The sequence below is a fragment of the Eschrichtius robustus genome, chromosome 11, assembly GCF_028021215.1.
Source record: "Eschrichtius robustus isolate mEscRob2 chromosome 11, mEscRob2.pri, whole genome shotgun sequence".
Classification (NCBI taxonomy): Eukaryota; Metazoa; Chordata; class Mammalia; order Artiodactyla; family Eschrichtiidae; genus Eschrichtius; species Eschrichtius robustus.
Window position 1 is genome coordinate 66,484,795 of NC_090834.1, and position 17,843 is coordinate 66,502,637.

The 17,843-nt window shown below is 36.6% G+C and overlaps 1 protein-coding gene across 2 annotated transcripts in view; it reads right to left on the reverse strand.

Moving 5' to 3' along the window:
- STK33 (serine/threonine kinase 33) overlaps positions 1-9,252 on the reverse strand; it is a 78,111-nt gene extending 68,859 nt beyond the window's left edge. For both annotated transcript variants that reach the window (XM_068556240.1, XM_068556239.1), the window contains exons 1-4: positions 9,028-9,252; positions 7,844-7,957; positions 3,949-4,062; positions 1,186-1,290 (exon numbers count right to left, since the gene is read on the reverse strand). In XM_068556240.1, the coding sequence (XP_068412341.1) occupies positions 1,186-1,290; positions 3,949-4,062; positions 7,844-7,957; positions 9,028-9,252 (558 nt within the window). The remainder of the gene's footprint in view (positions 1-1,185; positions 1,291-3,948; positions 4,063-7,843; positions 7,958-9,027) is intronic.
- Positions 9,253-17,843: the final 8,591 nt, after the last annotated feature.

The following is a 17,843-nucleotide window of genomic DNA, read 5'->3' on the forward strand; positions in this document are numbered from 1 at the left end:
AAGAAATAATGGCCAAGATGTTCCTTAATTTGATGAAAACCATAAGCTCACAGATTCAAGAAGCTCCATGAACCCCAAGCCAAGAAACATGAAGACGACTATACCAAGGCACAACATAATCAAATTGGTTAAAACTGATGATGAAGAGCAAAACTATTCTAAGCAGATTTGAGGATAAAATAAGTCACAACTCTAAAACTGAAAAGGTAGAGAAGCCTCCTGGCACCACTGCCATATACTGCTCCCATAAAAGGTAACTGTGGTCTCTAACATTTATCAAGCACTCCTAATGAATCAAGCATAATGCATAACGCAAATTGACTATTGCTGCCTTAGAGACTGTCAAAGGAAACAAAGAACAATAGCTAACAGTCGATGAGATGTATACTTTATATTCGCTTTCTCGTTTAATCCTTCAACAACCAAATGAGGTTGATACTATCATAAACCCTTCTTACAGATGAGGAAACTTAAGTATAGAGAGGTTGAGTAACTTGCCCATGGTCTCAGAGCTAATAAGTGGTGGAGCCAGGATTATACTGCACAGGCAACCTGATCCCAGAGTCCACATGCCTAACCACTGTATCATACTGCCTCCGAGCAGAGAAATACCCAAGCCCACGGGCATAAACAACTTGAAGGTAGAATGGCAAATAACCTAGGCTTCAGAACAACTCTAAATGAAAATTACAAGCATTGAAAGACAAGAATGAACACACCTAGGAAAGAAGGAAGATTAAACATATTAGTTTAAGACACAGATAACAAAATATCTTCTACATAGTGCCAAATATGCCCATACCAACTCTACTATGAAGCTAGACTTGCAAAATTATGACAGTATTCCAAGAGACTCTAATGGAGAACCAAGGACCAAAGCAAAAGGAAAGACGCTTCTAAGGAAGCTCTGGTCACAAAGGGGTTATATCGGAGGTTGTTTCAATTTTAAACATTTGTTTTCAACATGCCACCAGAAATATCACTAAAGACGTCAATCTAATCATCAGACACCTAACTATACAATCAACAATAAAAAGTCCTCTAGAATGCTCTCATCAATCTCCAGTGACAGACTCATGCCAAGCACATGAGTCACTATGTCCCAAAAGGATTACTTCCCAAGGGAATGATGTTCATTTTGTAATAATAACAATTTTCAAAATGCAGCACCTGACAAAGCTTTACCTTAGGCGTCTCAAATACTTGTTCTAGATGTATAATGTGTTCGTGTTTCACACTTTTTAGGATGGTCACTTCCCGTTCAAGTAACTTCACAGCAGAGCTTCCAGCCTTCAATGATGAGGAAACATAGATTTCACGTATGAATTTCATTACTGCATACCTCAATATAAAAGTTAAAGTTATTTAATATTTTTCCTACATTTTCTTTAGAAGTTCCTTTTTCAAAAGATAACATGCAACTTATCTATGTGTTAAGATTAAAGTATGCCCCATCTTATCCTTTGTCCAATTTTAAGAGATATATTATTTGGCCTCAAACCACATCTGTTTCTTGGACTGTTTCTATAAATTAGCTACAACATGGTCTCTGTCATGTCACAAAATTATTGCAATTTTTAATAGGCTTTTTGGAATTTCCTTCAAAATCATATTGATCCTTTGATGTTAGCATAATAAAAACAAAATCTACTTTCCCAGGACATCAATTAGGAAATGGATATAAAGCATCTGTCTCATTAAATGTTAGAATTGTTAAATAAAATGTTTTTGTTTTATTGTTGTTTTGTTTTGATTATATTTATATACATATCAAAAGAAACAATAGGCAGTGAGATTCTACACTTAGCCCTGCATTATATTACTTCCTAGTCCCCCAGTCTCAAAAATTTGATAGAAAGAGAAGGAGAGAGAGCACGCTTGATCAAGATGGAGATGGAGATTTTGCCTGCAGACCAACCTAACTCCAATTTATCTCCTTACATGTTACCCTTAACCACACCTGACCAGGCCTTCATTCAGGGTGTAAGTAACTGACTGTCTACAATGTCATCTAAGAAATTCCAGAAGGGCTTTCTCCACCCTAACCACCACTACCACCATCCCAATCATCACCCCTCTTGATATCTAAATTACCATCGTTATTCAAGGATAAACATTGTCCTCATTCACATGAAAATATCCCTGAAAGGGATAATAAAGTTCTTATTCCTCCCTCCTTACCCCTAACCCCTGCCCCCGCCAAGTTTGGAAGAGACATAATAGTTCCTGAAGGACTGGAAAGGGATTGATCATAAGGCAAATTTTACCTAGTTAAAATTTTTCCTAGTGTCATCCCTGCTTCCAATTACCTTTACCCTTCAACGATTACCATCTCAGGAGGGATAGGAAACTGCCCACCCTCTGTGCCTCACCCATGGAGGATGAAAGTCACAGTTTAAGGTTATCCTAGAGGGTCAAGAGAAATAGTGATTGTGAGGAGTGAATTCCTGTACAGACCAGATATGGAGAGTTATCACAGTATCCATCTCAATCCTCTTCCTACCTCCCTCCACAAATGGTTTGACCTGTATATAATGCAGTAATATGCTGTCCAATTCATATATTGACTATATAACTTTATTTTACTATATTAGTGTCCTGAAAACTCTCAGCATCAATAGGTATGTGCAAGATTATGAATTCCTAACGTTGCAAGCAGGCATCCTGACTATACAACTCTAAAACCTAACCCCTAACCCTATCTGACACCAAAGGAGCAAAGGAAATAAAATCCCATTTAGTTTTTTTTTTTTTTAAATAAATGTATTTATTTATTTATTTTTGGCTGGGTTGGGTCTTCGTTGCTGCGCGCAGGCTTTCTCTAGTTGCAGCGAGCGGGGGCTACTCTTCGTTGCGGTGCGCGGGCTTCTCATTGTGGTGGCTTCTCTTGTTGTGGAGCACGGGCTCTAGGCACACGGGCTTCAGTAGTTGCGGCACGTGGGCTCAGCAGTCGTGGCTCATGGGCTCTACAGCGCAGGCCCGGTAGTTGTGCCGCACGGGCTTAGTTGCTCTGCGGCATGTGGGATCTTCCCGGACCAGGGATAGAACCCACGTCCCCTGCATTGGCAGGCGGATTCTCAACCACTGTGCCAGCAGGGAAGCCCCGACAATTCATTTAGTTAATTCTAAAGATTTCTAGAAGGGCTCTGGATCTCCCTTTATTAAGATTTAATGTTACTTTATTAAACTTTAGGGGGAAATGGTATGTAATTTCCTATGGCTTGTTTTAAAGAATACATAAAACCTACTATTTCCTTTTGTAAGTGTAATATTTATCATCGCAAATCCAAGGGAAAAACACCTAATGTTGTCTTTTGTTTTTCCTTGGGCATAGAAAGTGTTTTAAAGTTGATGAAACGATCAGATATAAAGCTTGAGGACTTAGATTCTCCCTTGAAAAGAAGCCCAGTCATTCTTCACTCCAATGAAATCTAGTGAGACATACAGTGCTTACAAGTAAACAGTACAGAAGATAGTTGGGGGAAAAGTGGTTCAAACTGAAAGAGTAGGTAGGATGAATAAACAGAGTTAGCTACCAATGAGGAAATAGGGAATCAAAGGAAAGGCAAAGATAGGGACAAAGTATATCAGAACCACATCAGGAAAGACTACCGGACCCACTTCTCACTAAGACATCGCTAGCCCACAGCCCTACATCTACACATACTGATGATCAGCCCTCACCTTCAGCTCACTCTGGTAAACTTTACCTATATTTGGTTGTGCCGGTTATGTTAGTTAATCCTTTCATTTGCTTTTTAGTACCTGTCTACTTGAGTTTAAGAACTGTTCCTGTCCCAGAAGGCTAGAGAAATATCCACATTTCTCCAGGGGAACAGCCTAGGCCCTGGCCCTCAGGGTCAGCTGTGTTAGTGTGAAAAACTGTACTGCCTACCCCACCTTGCACTGGCACTGTGCCCTCAGTAGGATGCTGCTGATATGCCTTACCTTTTCTTTGCTCACTTTTTTAATTGCCCACTTAGTTTCTGTTTCCTTGTCAATAGCTTCAATGACCATTCCAAAGCTCCCTTGTCCCAATATTCTTCCAAAGGTATAGATTTCCTGGATAAAAAATATGAGTTCCTTTGTCTCTCTCTGCCATTCATCAGGATTACAAATAAACATATAATACTGATAGGTATCCACCCAAGGGAAGAGTGATTCTGCTCCAGGGTAAAATCAAATAGAAGACACCCCATATTTGCTTCAATATTAATAAACACATCTTAATTAAACAAAAATAAGTTTTGATGAATTTTATTAAATATCCTTTAGAGGAAAACCATAAAAATCCTTACAAAGAAATGTAAAAAACTTCAGAAGCATAAAAAATGAACCTCTTCTAAACTACAATATTAATGAAATGTCTTCATAAGAAAAAGGAGGAATGGAATATTAATACATACATGCAAATATATATGTGTGTGTATAAGATACATTCAACCAAAAAATTATCACCAAACTCTGAGAGCTACACTATAAAATCAACACATATTAACCACTGAACAACTGCTTTCCTGTTTACCAAGTAACCCTTTTTCTTTATCGTCACTGTTTCTATTAAAAAAAATCACTTTTGTTGTTTTATTTCCTTTTGTTTTAGGAAAAGGAATATATGACCAAAATATTAATATAAATCAGCACTGTAAAAAAAATAAAAACCATCCACAGTAACACTATCCAGACCAAGGATCCTTCTGCTTATCGTTTTACTTCTGCTTACAAAGACAGAATGCGTGGGTCTTGACAATACCAGCATTCCACTTCATGTTGTAAAATAACAAGCAGGTAACTCATTTACACTTTCATTTCTTGTGAATTTGGTTGGAGGGAGTCAGTCTCCTTGATCTGAATCAACTCCAGGGCAGTAACAAGAGTTTCTCGACCCATGATGCACAGGGACTAGAACAGGAGAGAACACCTGAGCTAACGCTGCTGGGGGAAGCCTCTGTTGGGTTAGCCAGCCAAAGCCTGCCTTAGAGATGCCACGTTCCCTCTGCGTGACTACTTTCATCTTCATCATGCAACAGGTAAATTACTGCTAGACTTTATGTTTTCTACTGCTTACATTCCTTTCTTACTTTTGTAAAAGAAGATCCGTATCCAACTAATTACTTACCTCCTTATGAAGGGCTTCTCTGCCTAACTCTGCACCGTGGTAATTGTTCCTTTGACTTCCTTCAACATGTATGCATTGGTCCTCAAACACTATTATTACTCTCTTGCTTACAAACAATTTGGCTCATTTTTTTCCTTCCAAGATGGTCTAGAAACACCTTATGAAGCTGTTTCTTTTGTATCCTTTAAAAAGCCTGCCTGAAACCTTGTAGGCAAAATATTCATGCTTAGTGCATGGGAGGAAAAGGGAGAAGGGAGAAGGAAGAAGGGAAGGGAGGGAAGAGAAGGGGAAGGGAGGGAGGAAGAAAGGAAAGAAGGAAAGGGAAAGAAAAAAGAGACAGAGGGAGGAAAGGGGAGAGACAGAAAGGAAAAGAAAGAAGGGAAGAGAAGAAAAGAAAAGAAAAGAAATGTTCAGCTTCAACATGTTAGATTTTCCTTGGATATTTCCTTGTGATACATACTTCGGGGGTTACAAAGATGGATAAAACATAATTCCTGTTTTCTCATAATTTGTAATCTACTCAAAAGACAAGATTATTACTTAAGTCATAAAATCTTAAGTTAAAAAAAAATACAAAATGACACTGGGGCCAGAGACCAGAGCTAAAATACTGGGAGAATAAGGGAAAACGTTATGAAAGACATGGCTTCTGAGATAGGCATGTGAGGGAACCAAGGCAAGAAAAAATAATTGAGAATATTTTTCTATAATCCAATCAAAGCAAGGAAGGCATTTCAAAGGAACAGCAGTGCAAATGTGGAATGAATGAGTGAGCTGGTAAATGAACTGAATCAATAAATCAATCTAGTCAGCAAGCCAGCCAGTCAGGAACCTATACATATGCATATTTGAGAGAAGTGAAAGACTGGGTACATGAAGTTGAACCCTGGAGGAGGAGCTCCAGATCTGAGGTCTTGAATGTTGTGAATGGTGACTCCCACTCAGGCAGGGCACATCCTGTCCAGGGGATTGTCCCCAGGACACTGCCTTCTGATGACTTATAATTACTTTGGCTTTTCCCTCTTCCCATTACCACTTGATAGTGAGAATCAAAGTCAAAAAACTAAGATGATTAAAATAAGACAAAACATTTTATTATATGTACCTGCAACTCCCAACTATACACTATGTAAAACGAGTTAAATCTCAACTTAAACCTTTCATTCCCACAGAACAAAATAATCTCAATAGTCCCTAACCACTTCCCCAACTTTTCTTGTCCTTTAAAAATTAACCTCTCATTTTATCTCTAGACATATAGAACCACAATTTGGACACAGTATTTTAATACCGTTTTTAGGATTTTTAAAATGAAGAATGGGTAGAAAAATAGTCCAACTGCCCAACTAGTTGTTTATAAATTAATCTTTTTCTTCAACTAACTGCTTTGGCATCATTACATAGTGATGAAAATAAGGAGAAAATGACTTCTTGTTTGTAATAATTTTAAGAGGATGCTATTACAATGGTAACATAGATCTCTTTTTATTGACATATAAGAAGTCCATGATATAGTATTAGAGTGTGAAAGCATGCATGATATGATCCCATTATGAAAAATCTGTATATGTGGAGGTGCTTACATTGATGTCTGGAAAGTTGTTCATCTAAATATTAAGAATAGTTATCATTAGGTAGTAGAACTTTGGATGACTGTAACTTCCTTTTTTATACTCTTCTGAAATGTTTGATATCTTCAAAATGAGCCTGTCTATTTAATGGGGGAAAAGAAACTTCCCCTATACCATTTAATGTTATTTCTTAAAAATATGTGTATATTTGAAATCTTTTACAATTTAAACCAGGAAAAAAACAAAAATAAAAAATAGGGTAAGACTTATACATGCCTAGAAAAATGAAGTAAAGATAACAAATGTTAAAATTGGTTATGTCTGGCTCATGATTTTTATCTTCTTCACTTTTCTATCTATATTTTCCTAATTTTTCAAAACGCATACATTTTGCTTTTATAAAAGCTCTTATGGTTAAATTTAAAACTCAGTAAATTTGTGGATTTTTTAAAAATTCAGGTCTTTTGTTTACAGGGGAAGATTTAAACTTTTCAGGTCAGAAGTTCTCAGAAAGTTTTTCTGATCTCTTCAAGTAAATTGCCAAATATTTCTTAAAGCAATTTTTTAAAGTTATTTAACATTAACACAATTTTCTTCTTGTAGTTGTTCTTGTTGCAGTTCCTTTAATCTGGTGTTAAAGGAACACATTTTAATTTCTAAAATGGTACTAAAATTTAAGTCATATTTGTATATAAGAATTAGAATCCTGGGAAGAATAATATTGGTATTCACTCAATCACAGGCTGGAAAAATATGGAGGGGCCCATGAGGGAAATTCTAGCCTCACTACTGGTCATCAAAGAAGTGAACAGCCAAACCATCTAAGTCACCTGGTCTCTGTCTGCATCTTGAATAAGTCTATACAAAGACTCCACAACTGCCCTCAGCAACAGGCAAGACCTGGAGACCAAAATGTTCTCATTTTGTCTAATAAAAATGCTCTCCACTTTAATTATTAAAGTCCATTTGCACCTCTATGAACAGAAAAAATAATTAATCTGCATTTTCTTTAGTAAAGACTTTGACATACTTAAAAATGGTAAGTTTCCTCTTTCCTTTCCTTAGAGACTTACTTTTAAATCATTTTTGCCATTAACACTGACTTAGAAGAAACCGGAAAATTTCTAGTAGCTTCAGTTTGCTCTCTATATACCTGAATAGCAGCTCCATTGTCCATCCTTATGTGAGGAACTTTTCCTTCTGTAAAGTTGCCTCGACCCCACTGTTGTTGAGATGATTTTCTCTCTACATTTGAGGTTTTTGAGGGCTTGGACCAAAAAGAAATTATAATATTAACTTTAAGATATAATAATCTGACAAATCTTTAATGTGTGTCAAGATATTTACTGTGTACAAGATAGTTTACTGTTTTTTTCAAATTCTAAGCCCTATATAATTCATTCACTCATTAGGCTAAAAGAGGCCTTAAGAAGTTATTCAATCTAATCTCCTGAATCCACGCAAGTCTACGTGATGACTTGCATAGAAGATAAATCAGGACTTAAAATCTTTAACATCACAAGAGAAGGCAACTTCACAGCTTTCTCAATCACCCTTGTTTCAAGACATAACAATCATCTCAAATAGGTTATACACAAAAAATTACTGGCCAGACATTCACAAAATATGCTTTGAATGAAGATAACATAGCAATAATTCACTCAGAGACACCTATATGGCAAAAACTATACCATAATACAAATCAGAAATAACAGTTTAGGGTGAAAATGTGAAAAAGGTACAAATTTGAGGGCTGAGAACCTAACTTTTCTTAAACTTACTGCTCTCTGTCTCCAAAGTTGTGCTATATCAATGACAATCTTCCACAGTGCCTCTTCACTATAAAGGCGAATATACCAAAACCCGTCCAACTGGGTAGTCATAGATTGTAACTAATGCAAGTCAACTTTGTAAGGTATACTTGATATTCCATCTAGATAACCCGGAACTGTCTTAAGTAATAACCACACTATATTTAACCACAACCATAAATCTCATTCTGCATCAATTGAAGAAAATGCCCCCAAATTCAGATTTAATTCAATTTGAAAACCAATTCATTTCCATATAAACCATTTTTTAAAAAAGAAGCTGGAATAACATTCTGAATTATTCATAATCCTGAGAAATCATTAATTTGGGCAGTGGTTGGAAATAGCGTAAAAGAAATTACCAACCAACTTTTCTCACCTCTTATGTAAGAAAGAAATGTTACTTTAATAGTTAAGAAGGCAATGAATTGGCTGACAAGGGTCCATGGGATATGGATGAATCTAGGGATGGGATCAGGGAATGGGACATCCACTTGTGTTGAGATGTACAATCTTCAATATTTACCAAATCTTTTCCAGAGGTAATATCTTTGCTGGTTTGTCTTTCTTTTTTTCTCTCTGGTGAAAATATAAATTCTGAACTACCAATGCTCGATGTCTGTGACATTTCCACCACTGACACTGGAGAAAGCTTTGTTTTACAAGAACATACACAAAGTACATTTTTCTGAGAAGCAGATGAACAGTTGGGGCATTTTGTGGATTTTTTACCACAGCTGCTATCAGCCATTTGCTTAACTCTTCAACAAAAGCAACTTGAAAGAAAGATGTTTCCACTGTTTGAGGAAAAGAACCAGACCAAAAAGGATAAGGTAAGCTGATGGCGAAAACTGTAACTTCCAAGTGGTGAGGTCCTTAGGTTAATGATGCACTAGACTTCCAGTCACACATGAGAGCTGCAGGTAGAAAAGAAATCACCATTTAGAAAATTCTTTCTTATCCAATCACCCTCCTAGAAATCAAAGAAAAACTAGCAACTAGCACCAAAAGCATCCTGCCTATACATGAAAGTTAATATTTACAACAAAATTAGAACATATTTCTAAAAACCAATACATTCTCATCTTCCGAAATTGAATTCTTGAACTCCAGACATTTTATTTACTTAAGAGTCAAAAGAATCACCCTCTGTACAGAATCATAAAACTGCTAAAAAAGCATGGTCTAAGGAAATTTGGTGGGTTGATATCAATTTTTTTTAAATGAAGCAGAATAGAATAGATATATATGACAGTATTTTGCATTGATCCTTGGTAAGTTTTGTGAAACTTAAAAAAAATTATATAGATATGAATGTACAAAATGTGTGTATGTGCGTGTGTGTACACTTGGTCACAGTTTAAAATGTATTTCTTAATGTGGGTTGTGGTAAAAACAAAAAAGACTTAAAAATACTGATATAAAACGTACACTACTGTGGTTTCAGAAGTTAATAAGCCTTAGTCTACTTATTATCAGAGCAAAGCCATATCACACACTTCACAAAGGAGTAGATAATTTGATTTTATAAAACTATCTAATTCTAAAAGTTCAAAGGCAATATTAGATGTATCCTCATTTTTATTCTCAAATAGAAAAACAGGAACTAGTGGGTGCTATTTTTCCCTGAGTGAAGAACAGGTACGCCCATCATTCTACCTAACTAGAGTTATTGCAGCTGTATGGTGGCAAGTCAGAGATGTGAGCTGAGGAAGGAGGGGGATGTGTTCTGCAGCACATGAAAGAGAATACTTTGAGAAACTTCCAGAAGTTACTGGGAGTACATCATTATGGTTTTGTGCCATCCTACTACAGGTATTACTTAAAAGTGTATTTTGAAGTCATAGATTGATAAGGCAGGGGTATATGAACTATACCTTTGTTCTTTGTACTGGAATAAACTTGACCACAATAGGAGTTAGATATCTTTATTTCATTAAAGAAATATATTTCTAGTTTTAATTGTCTAAGACTGATTTTCTAATCAGAAACAAGGGCTAACGTTGATCAAATCTTTATCTATTGTGATTACCATATTTTTTCTTATTAGATCTTTTTTTTTTTTTTTAATTTATTTATTTATTTATGGCTGTGTTGGGTCTTCGTTTCTGTGCGAGGGCTTTCTCCAGTTGCGGAGAGCGCGGGCCTCTCACTATCGCGGCCTCTCTCGTTGCGGAGCACAGGCTCCAGACGCGCAGGCTCAGTAGTTGTGGCTCACGGGCCCAGTTGCTCCGCGGCATGTGGGATCTTCCCAGACCGGGGCTCGAACCCGTGTCCCCTGCATTGGCAGGCAGATTCTCAACCGCTGCGCCACCAGGGAAGCCCTATTAGATCTTTTGATATGCTGTATTGTATTAAAAGCTTTCCTAATATTAAAGCATTCTTACATTTATAGTATGAACCCTACATGATCATGATGGATGATTCTTTCAATGTGCTGAAAAGTTGAAATGTTTGTATTTTGACTTTTCACAGTTATATTCATAAGTTAAACTGGTCTATAATTGTCCTTTTCACTCATCTTTGTCAGGTTTTGATACAAGATCCTGGCAGCTTTATAAAATAAATTGGGTATCTTCCATCTCGCAATGCTTTGTAACAATCTGTATAGCATGGGAATCTACAGGAAAATCTCCCAGGCCCATAGGATTTTATGAAAGATATTGCTAGTAGTTTATCCAATATTTATTCCCCCATTCTTCCTTATTAAGAGAATCCTGATTTTTGTCTGGGACAGCAGTATGCTAATTAAAATCCTCCATTTCCTAGCGTCCCTTGCAGCTTGGAGATGGCCATGTGACTTTTGACCATGAACCTTACAGAATGAAAGCAAAGTTGTACTTAAAAGAAAACTTTATTAAACTTTATTAAAAACAGAAAAAGAAAGGATAAAAAATATACCACATGAGCAGTCGAATCAAAAAGAGAAAAACATGATTAAGGGACAAAATTTAAGATGGACAGAAATGAAAAAGAAATGTAGGTTCTGTTGAATCTTGCCTTCCCATATAAACCGAACCCTCCCTCCCTCCCTCTCAGATTTCAAATCTTACCATTCTCTCCTTTGCTCTAGATACACCTGTCTCCTTGCTGTTCCTTGCATATGCCAAGCATGCTCCCTTCTTGTGGCTTTGGCCCTTCCACTTCCTCTGCTAGGATGCTCTTCCCTCAGACATTTGCATGACTTGTTCCCTCACCTCATGCTGATTTCTGCTCATCTGAGAGACCTCTTCTAACCACCTCATCTGAAACAGCAGACCCATTCACTCTATCCCCTTACTTTGCTTTATTTTTATTCATAGCATTTATCATTTCATTCAGGAAGTTCTATGCCAGATTTCTTTCCTACTTTTAGTGACTAGATGATTCCCATATACGTAAATTGTTTCATAGCAATGAAAGCCATCCAATTCATTTCATTCAGTTAGAACAACCAAAATCAGATCATGGCAGTGTTCTAGAAAAGGGAGGAGTTCTTACAGGCCAATCTCATTTGTGAGTAGATACAAAATTCCTAAATGCTGTACTTGTATTTATCCCAGGTAATACATACAGCATATTCTAAGATTATTAGACAGAAATAAATAAAGTCGGCCCAATAAGTATGACCTTTCATCAAAGTCGTACGAAAAAATTCTCCTGCTGTGATTAAAACTCATAATGGTGAGCACTGGAAAAGGTACATAAGGAGTACCCTCCAGACAGGTAGAGGGAAAAAAGAATGCAATTGATGCCAATGTGTGCAGGTGCGTGCACACACACACACACACACACACACACTCATCCTTTTTAACAAATGCTTGACCTTGTTTTTCAAGTATATGTAGCAAAACAAAGAAAACTCAGAATGTACCCTTATGCACTATGCAAAACGATTTTACTTTAGGCCTTGGAAAAAACTGCTTTGCATTTCAGGTTAAATATAAAAGCCTGTAACCATCAGTGACTCAGAGCAGTAGAGTAGATTTGCAGATAACAGCCTTTCTGTTTAGGAAAAATAGTGCTTTCTCTCTACAGGTGCAGAAAAGTCCCATGTCAGAAGTGTAAGGCGTCATTTTATACATGCATTGAGAATACTGATTTTAAAGTACTTTTTGTAAAAAAATGAAAGAAGTGTTCATAATGTAAAGGTTTATTTAAAATGTAGCTGAGTTCCTTCATTATAAGCAGTACTCCTAAAAGAATGCTTACCATAGCCTTCAAATTTTACTACATATATATATATATATATTTATCCACAAACTTGCAAATAATCTTTAATTAAATTTCCCATTTTTAAGACAGATTATTTTGTTGATCAAAAAATAGTTATCTTTTTCTTAGCTCTGTTCAGAAAGCATTTCCTTTAGTTTTTCCCTCAATTTCTCAGTAAGTCATATTATCACTGTATCACTGACATTGACACAGACTGCCGAGTACTTTTTTTTTATACTGTCAATTTTATTATTTTTTTTAACATCTTTATTGGAGTATAATTGCTTCACAGTGTTGTGCTACTTTCCGCTGCACAACAAAGTGAATCAGCCATAGGTATGTATATATCCCCGTATTCCATCCCTCTTGCATCTCCCTCTTACCCTCCCTATTCCACCCCTCCAGGTGGTCACAAAGCACTGAGCTGATCTCCCTGTGCAATGCAGCTGCTTCCCACTAGCTATCTATTTTACATTTAGTAGTGTGTATATGTCAATGCTACTTTCTCACTTCATCCCAACTTAACCTTCCCCTTCCCTGTGTCCTCAAGTCCATTCTCTACATCAGCATCTTTATTCCTGGCCTGCCCCTGGGTTCATGAGAACTCCCTTTTATTTTTTTTGATTCCATATATATGTGTTATCATATGGTATTTGTTTTTCTCTTTCTGACTTGCTTCACTCTGTATGACAGACTCTAGGTCCATCCACCTCACTACAAATAACTCAATTTTGTTTCTTTTTATGGCTGAGTAATATTCCATTGTATATATGTGCCCCATCTTCTTTATCCATTCATCTGTCGATGGACACTTAGGTTGCTTCCATGTCCTGGCTGTTGTAAATAGAGCTGCAATGAACACTGTGGTAAATGACTCTTTGAATTATGCCCAGGGTATATGCCCAGGGTATATGCCCAGTAGTGGGATTGCTAGGTCATATGGTAGTTCTATTTTTAGTTTTTTAAGGAACCTCCATATTGTTCTCCATAGTGGCTGCATCAATTTACATTCCCACAAACACTGCAAGAGGGTTCCTTTTTCTCCACACCCTCTCCATCATTTACTGTTTGTAGATTTTGGGATAATGGCCATTCTGACTGGTGTGAGGTGATACTTCATTGTAGTTTTCATTTGCATTTCTCTAATGATTAGTGATGTTGAGTAACCTTTCATGTGTTTGTTGACAATCTGTATATCTTCTTTAGAGAAACGTCTGTTTAGGGCTTCTGCCCATTTTTGGATTGGGTTGTTTGTTTTTTGATACTGAGCTGCATGAGCTGCTTGTATATTTTGGAGATTAATCCTTTGTCAGTTGCTTCATATGCAAATATTTTCTCCCATTCTGAGGGTTGTCTTTTCGTCTTGTTTATGGTTTCCTTTGCTGTGCAAAAGCTTTTAAGTTCCATTAGATCCCATTTGTTTATTTTTGTTTTTATTTCCATTTCTCTAGGAGGTGGGTCAAAAAGGATCTTGCTGTGATTTATGTCATAGAGTGTTCTACCTATGTTTTCCTCTAAGAGTTTTATAGTGTCTGGCCTTATATTTAGGTCTTTAATCCATTTTGAGTTTATTTATTTTACACTCCCCACCCCCGCCGCTTTCCCCACTTGGTGTCCATACGTTTGTTCTCTACAGCTGTGTCTCAATTTCTGCCCTGCAAACCAGTTCATATGTACCATTCTTCTGGGTTCCACATATATGCGTTAATATACGATATTTGTTTTTCTATTTCTGACTTACTTTGCTCTGTATGACAGTCTCTACATTCATCCACGTCTCTACAAATGACCCAATTCCATTCCTTTTTATGGCTGAGTAATATTCCATTGTATATATGTGCCACAACTTCTTTATCCATTCGTCTGTCGATGGGCATTTAGGTTGCTTCCATGACCTGGCTATTGTAAATAGTGCTGCAATGAACATTGGGGTGCATGTGTCTTTTTGAATTGTGGTTTTCTCTGGGTATATGCCCAGTAGTGGGATTGCTGGGTCATATGGTAGTTCTATTTTTAGTTTTTTGAGGAACCTCCATACTGTTCTCCATAGTGACTGTATCAATTTACATTCCCACCAACAGTGCAAGAGGGTTCCCTTTTCTCCACACCCTCTCCAGCATTTGTTGTTTGTAGATTTTCTGATGATGCCCATTCTAACTGGTGTGAGGTGATACCTCATTGTGGTTTTGATTTGCATTTCTCTAATGATTAGTGATGTTGAGCAGCTTTTCATGTGCTTCTTGGCCATCTGTATGTCTTCTTTGGAGAAATGTCTATTTAGGTCCTCTGCCCATTTTTGGATTGGGTTGTTTGTTTTATTAATATTGAGCTGCATGAGCTGTTTATATATTTTGGAGATTAATCCTTTGTCCGTTGATTTGTTTGCAAATATTTTCTCCCATTCTGAGGGTTGTCTTTTCGTCTTGTTTGTAGTTTCCTTTGCTTTGCAAAAGCGTTTAAGTTTCATTAGGTCCCATTTGTTTATTTTTGTTTTTATTTCCATTACTCTAGGAGGTGGATCAAAAAAGATCTTGCTGTGATTTATGTCAAAGAGTGTTCTTACCATATTTTCCTCTAAGAGTTTTATAGTGTCCACTCTTGCATTTAGGTCTCTAATCCATTTTGAGTTATTTTTATGTATGGTGTCAGGGAGTGTTCTAATTTCATTCTTTTACATGTAGCTGTCCAGTTTTCCCAGCACCACTTGAAGAGACTGTCTTTTCTCCATTGTATATCCTTGACTCCTTTATCATAGATTAGTTGACCACAGGTGCGTGGGTTTATCTCTGGGCTTTCTATCCTGTTCCATTGATCTATATTTATCTTTTTGCACCAGCACCTTGTCTTGATTACTGTAGCTTTGTGGTATAGTCTGAAGTCAGGGAATCTGATTCCTCCAGCTGTTTTTAGCCCTCAAAACTGGTTTGGCTATGTGGGGTCTTTTGTGTCTCCATACAAATTTTAAGATTTTTTGTCCTAGTTCTGTAAAAAATGCCATTGGTAATTTGATAGGGATTACATTGAATCCGTAGATTGCTTTGGGTAGTATAGTCATTTTCACAATATTGATTCTTCCAATCCAAGAACATGGTATATCTCTCCATCTGTTTGTATCATCTTTAATTTCTTTCATCAGTGTCTTATAGTTTTCTGCATACAGGTCTTTTGTCTCCCTAGGTAGGATAATTCCTAGGCATTTTATTCTTTTTGTTGCAATGGTAAATGAGAGTGTTTCCTTAATTTCTCTTTCAGATTTTTCATCATTAGTGTATAGGAATGCAAGAGATTTCTGCACATTAATTTTGTATCCTGCAACTTTACCAAATTCATTGATTAGCTCTAATAGTTTTCTGGTGGCATGTTTAGGATTCTCTATGTATACTTTCATGTCATCTGCAAACAGTGACAGTTTTACTTCTTCTTTTCCAATTTGTATTCCTTTTATTTCTTTTTCTTCTCTGATTGCTGTGGCTAGGACTTCCAAAGCTATGTTGAATAATAGTGGTGAGAGTGGACGTCCTTGTCCCGTTCCTGATCTTAGAGGAAATGCTTTCAGTTTTTCACCATTGAGAATGATGTTTGCTGTGGGTTTGTTGTATATGGCCTTTATTATGTTCAGGTAGGTCCCCTCTATGCCTACTTTCTGGAGAGTTTTTATCATAAATGGGTGTTGAATTTTGCCAAAAGCTTTTTCTGCATCTATTGAGATGATCATACGGTTTTTATCCTTCAATTTGTTAATCTGGTGTATCACACTGGTTTGCATATATTGAAAAATCCTTGCATCCCTGGGATAAATCCCACTTGATCATGGTGTATGATCCTTTTGATGTGTTGTTGGATTCTGTTTGCTACTATTTTGTTGAGGATTTTTGCATCTATATTCATCAGTGATGTTGGTCTATAATTTTCTTTTTCTGTAGTATCTTTGTCTGGTTTTGGTATAAGGGTGATAGTGGCCTCATAGAATGAGTTTGGGAGTGTTCCTTCCTCTGCAATTTTTTGGAAGACTTTGAGAAGGATGGGTGTTAGCTCTGCTCTAAATGTGACAGAATTCACCTGTGAAGCCATCTGATCCTGGACATTGGTTTGTTGGAAGATTTTTAATCACAGATTCAATTTCATTACTTGTGATTGGTCTGTTCATATTTTCTATTTCTTCCTGGTTCAGTCTTGGAAGGTTATACCTTTCTAAGAATTTGTCCATTTCTTCCAGGTTGTCCATTTTATTGGCATAGAGTTGCTTGTAGTAGTCTCTTAGGATGATTTGAATTTCTGCGGTGTCTGTTTTAACTTCTCCTTTTTCATTTCTAATTTTATTGCTTTAAGTCCTCTCCCTCTTTTTCTTGATGAGTCTGGCTAATGGTTTATCAATCTTGTTTATCTTCTCAAAGAACCAGCTTTTAGTTTTAGTGATCTTTGCTATTGTTTTCTTTGTTTCTATTTCATTTATTTCTGCTCTGATCTTTATGATTTCTTTCCTTCTGCTATCTTTGGGGGTTTTTTGTTCTTCTTTCTCTAATTGCTTGAGGTGTAAAGTTAGGTTGCTTATTTGAGATTTTTCTTGTTTCTTGAGGTAGGATTGTACTGCTATAAAATTCCCTCTTAGAATGGCTTTTCCTGCATCCCACAGGTTTTGGGTTGTCGTGTTTTCATTGTCATTTGTTTCTAGGTATTTTTTGATTTCCTCTTTGATTTCTTCAGTGATCTCTTGGTTATTTAGTAACTTATTGTTTAGCCTCCATGTGTTTGTCTTTTTTACGTTTTTTTCCCTGTAATTGCTTTCTAATCTCATAGCATTGTGGTCCGAAAAGATGCTTGATATGATTTCAATTTTCTTAAATTTACTGAGGCTTGATTTGTGACCCAAGATGTGATCTATCCTGGAGAATGTTCCGTGCGCACTTGAGAAGAACGTGTAATCTGCTGTCTTAGGATGGAATGTCCTATAAATATCAATTAAATCTATCTGGTCTATTGTATCATTTAAAGCTTGTGTTTCCTTATTAATTTTCTGTTTGGATGATCTGTCCATTGGTATAAGTGAGGTGTTAAAGTCCTCCACTATTATTGTGTTACTGTCAATTTCCTCTTTTATCGCTGTTAGCAGTTGCCTTATGTATTGAGGTGCTCCTATGTTGGGTGCAT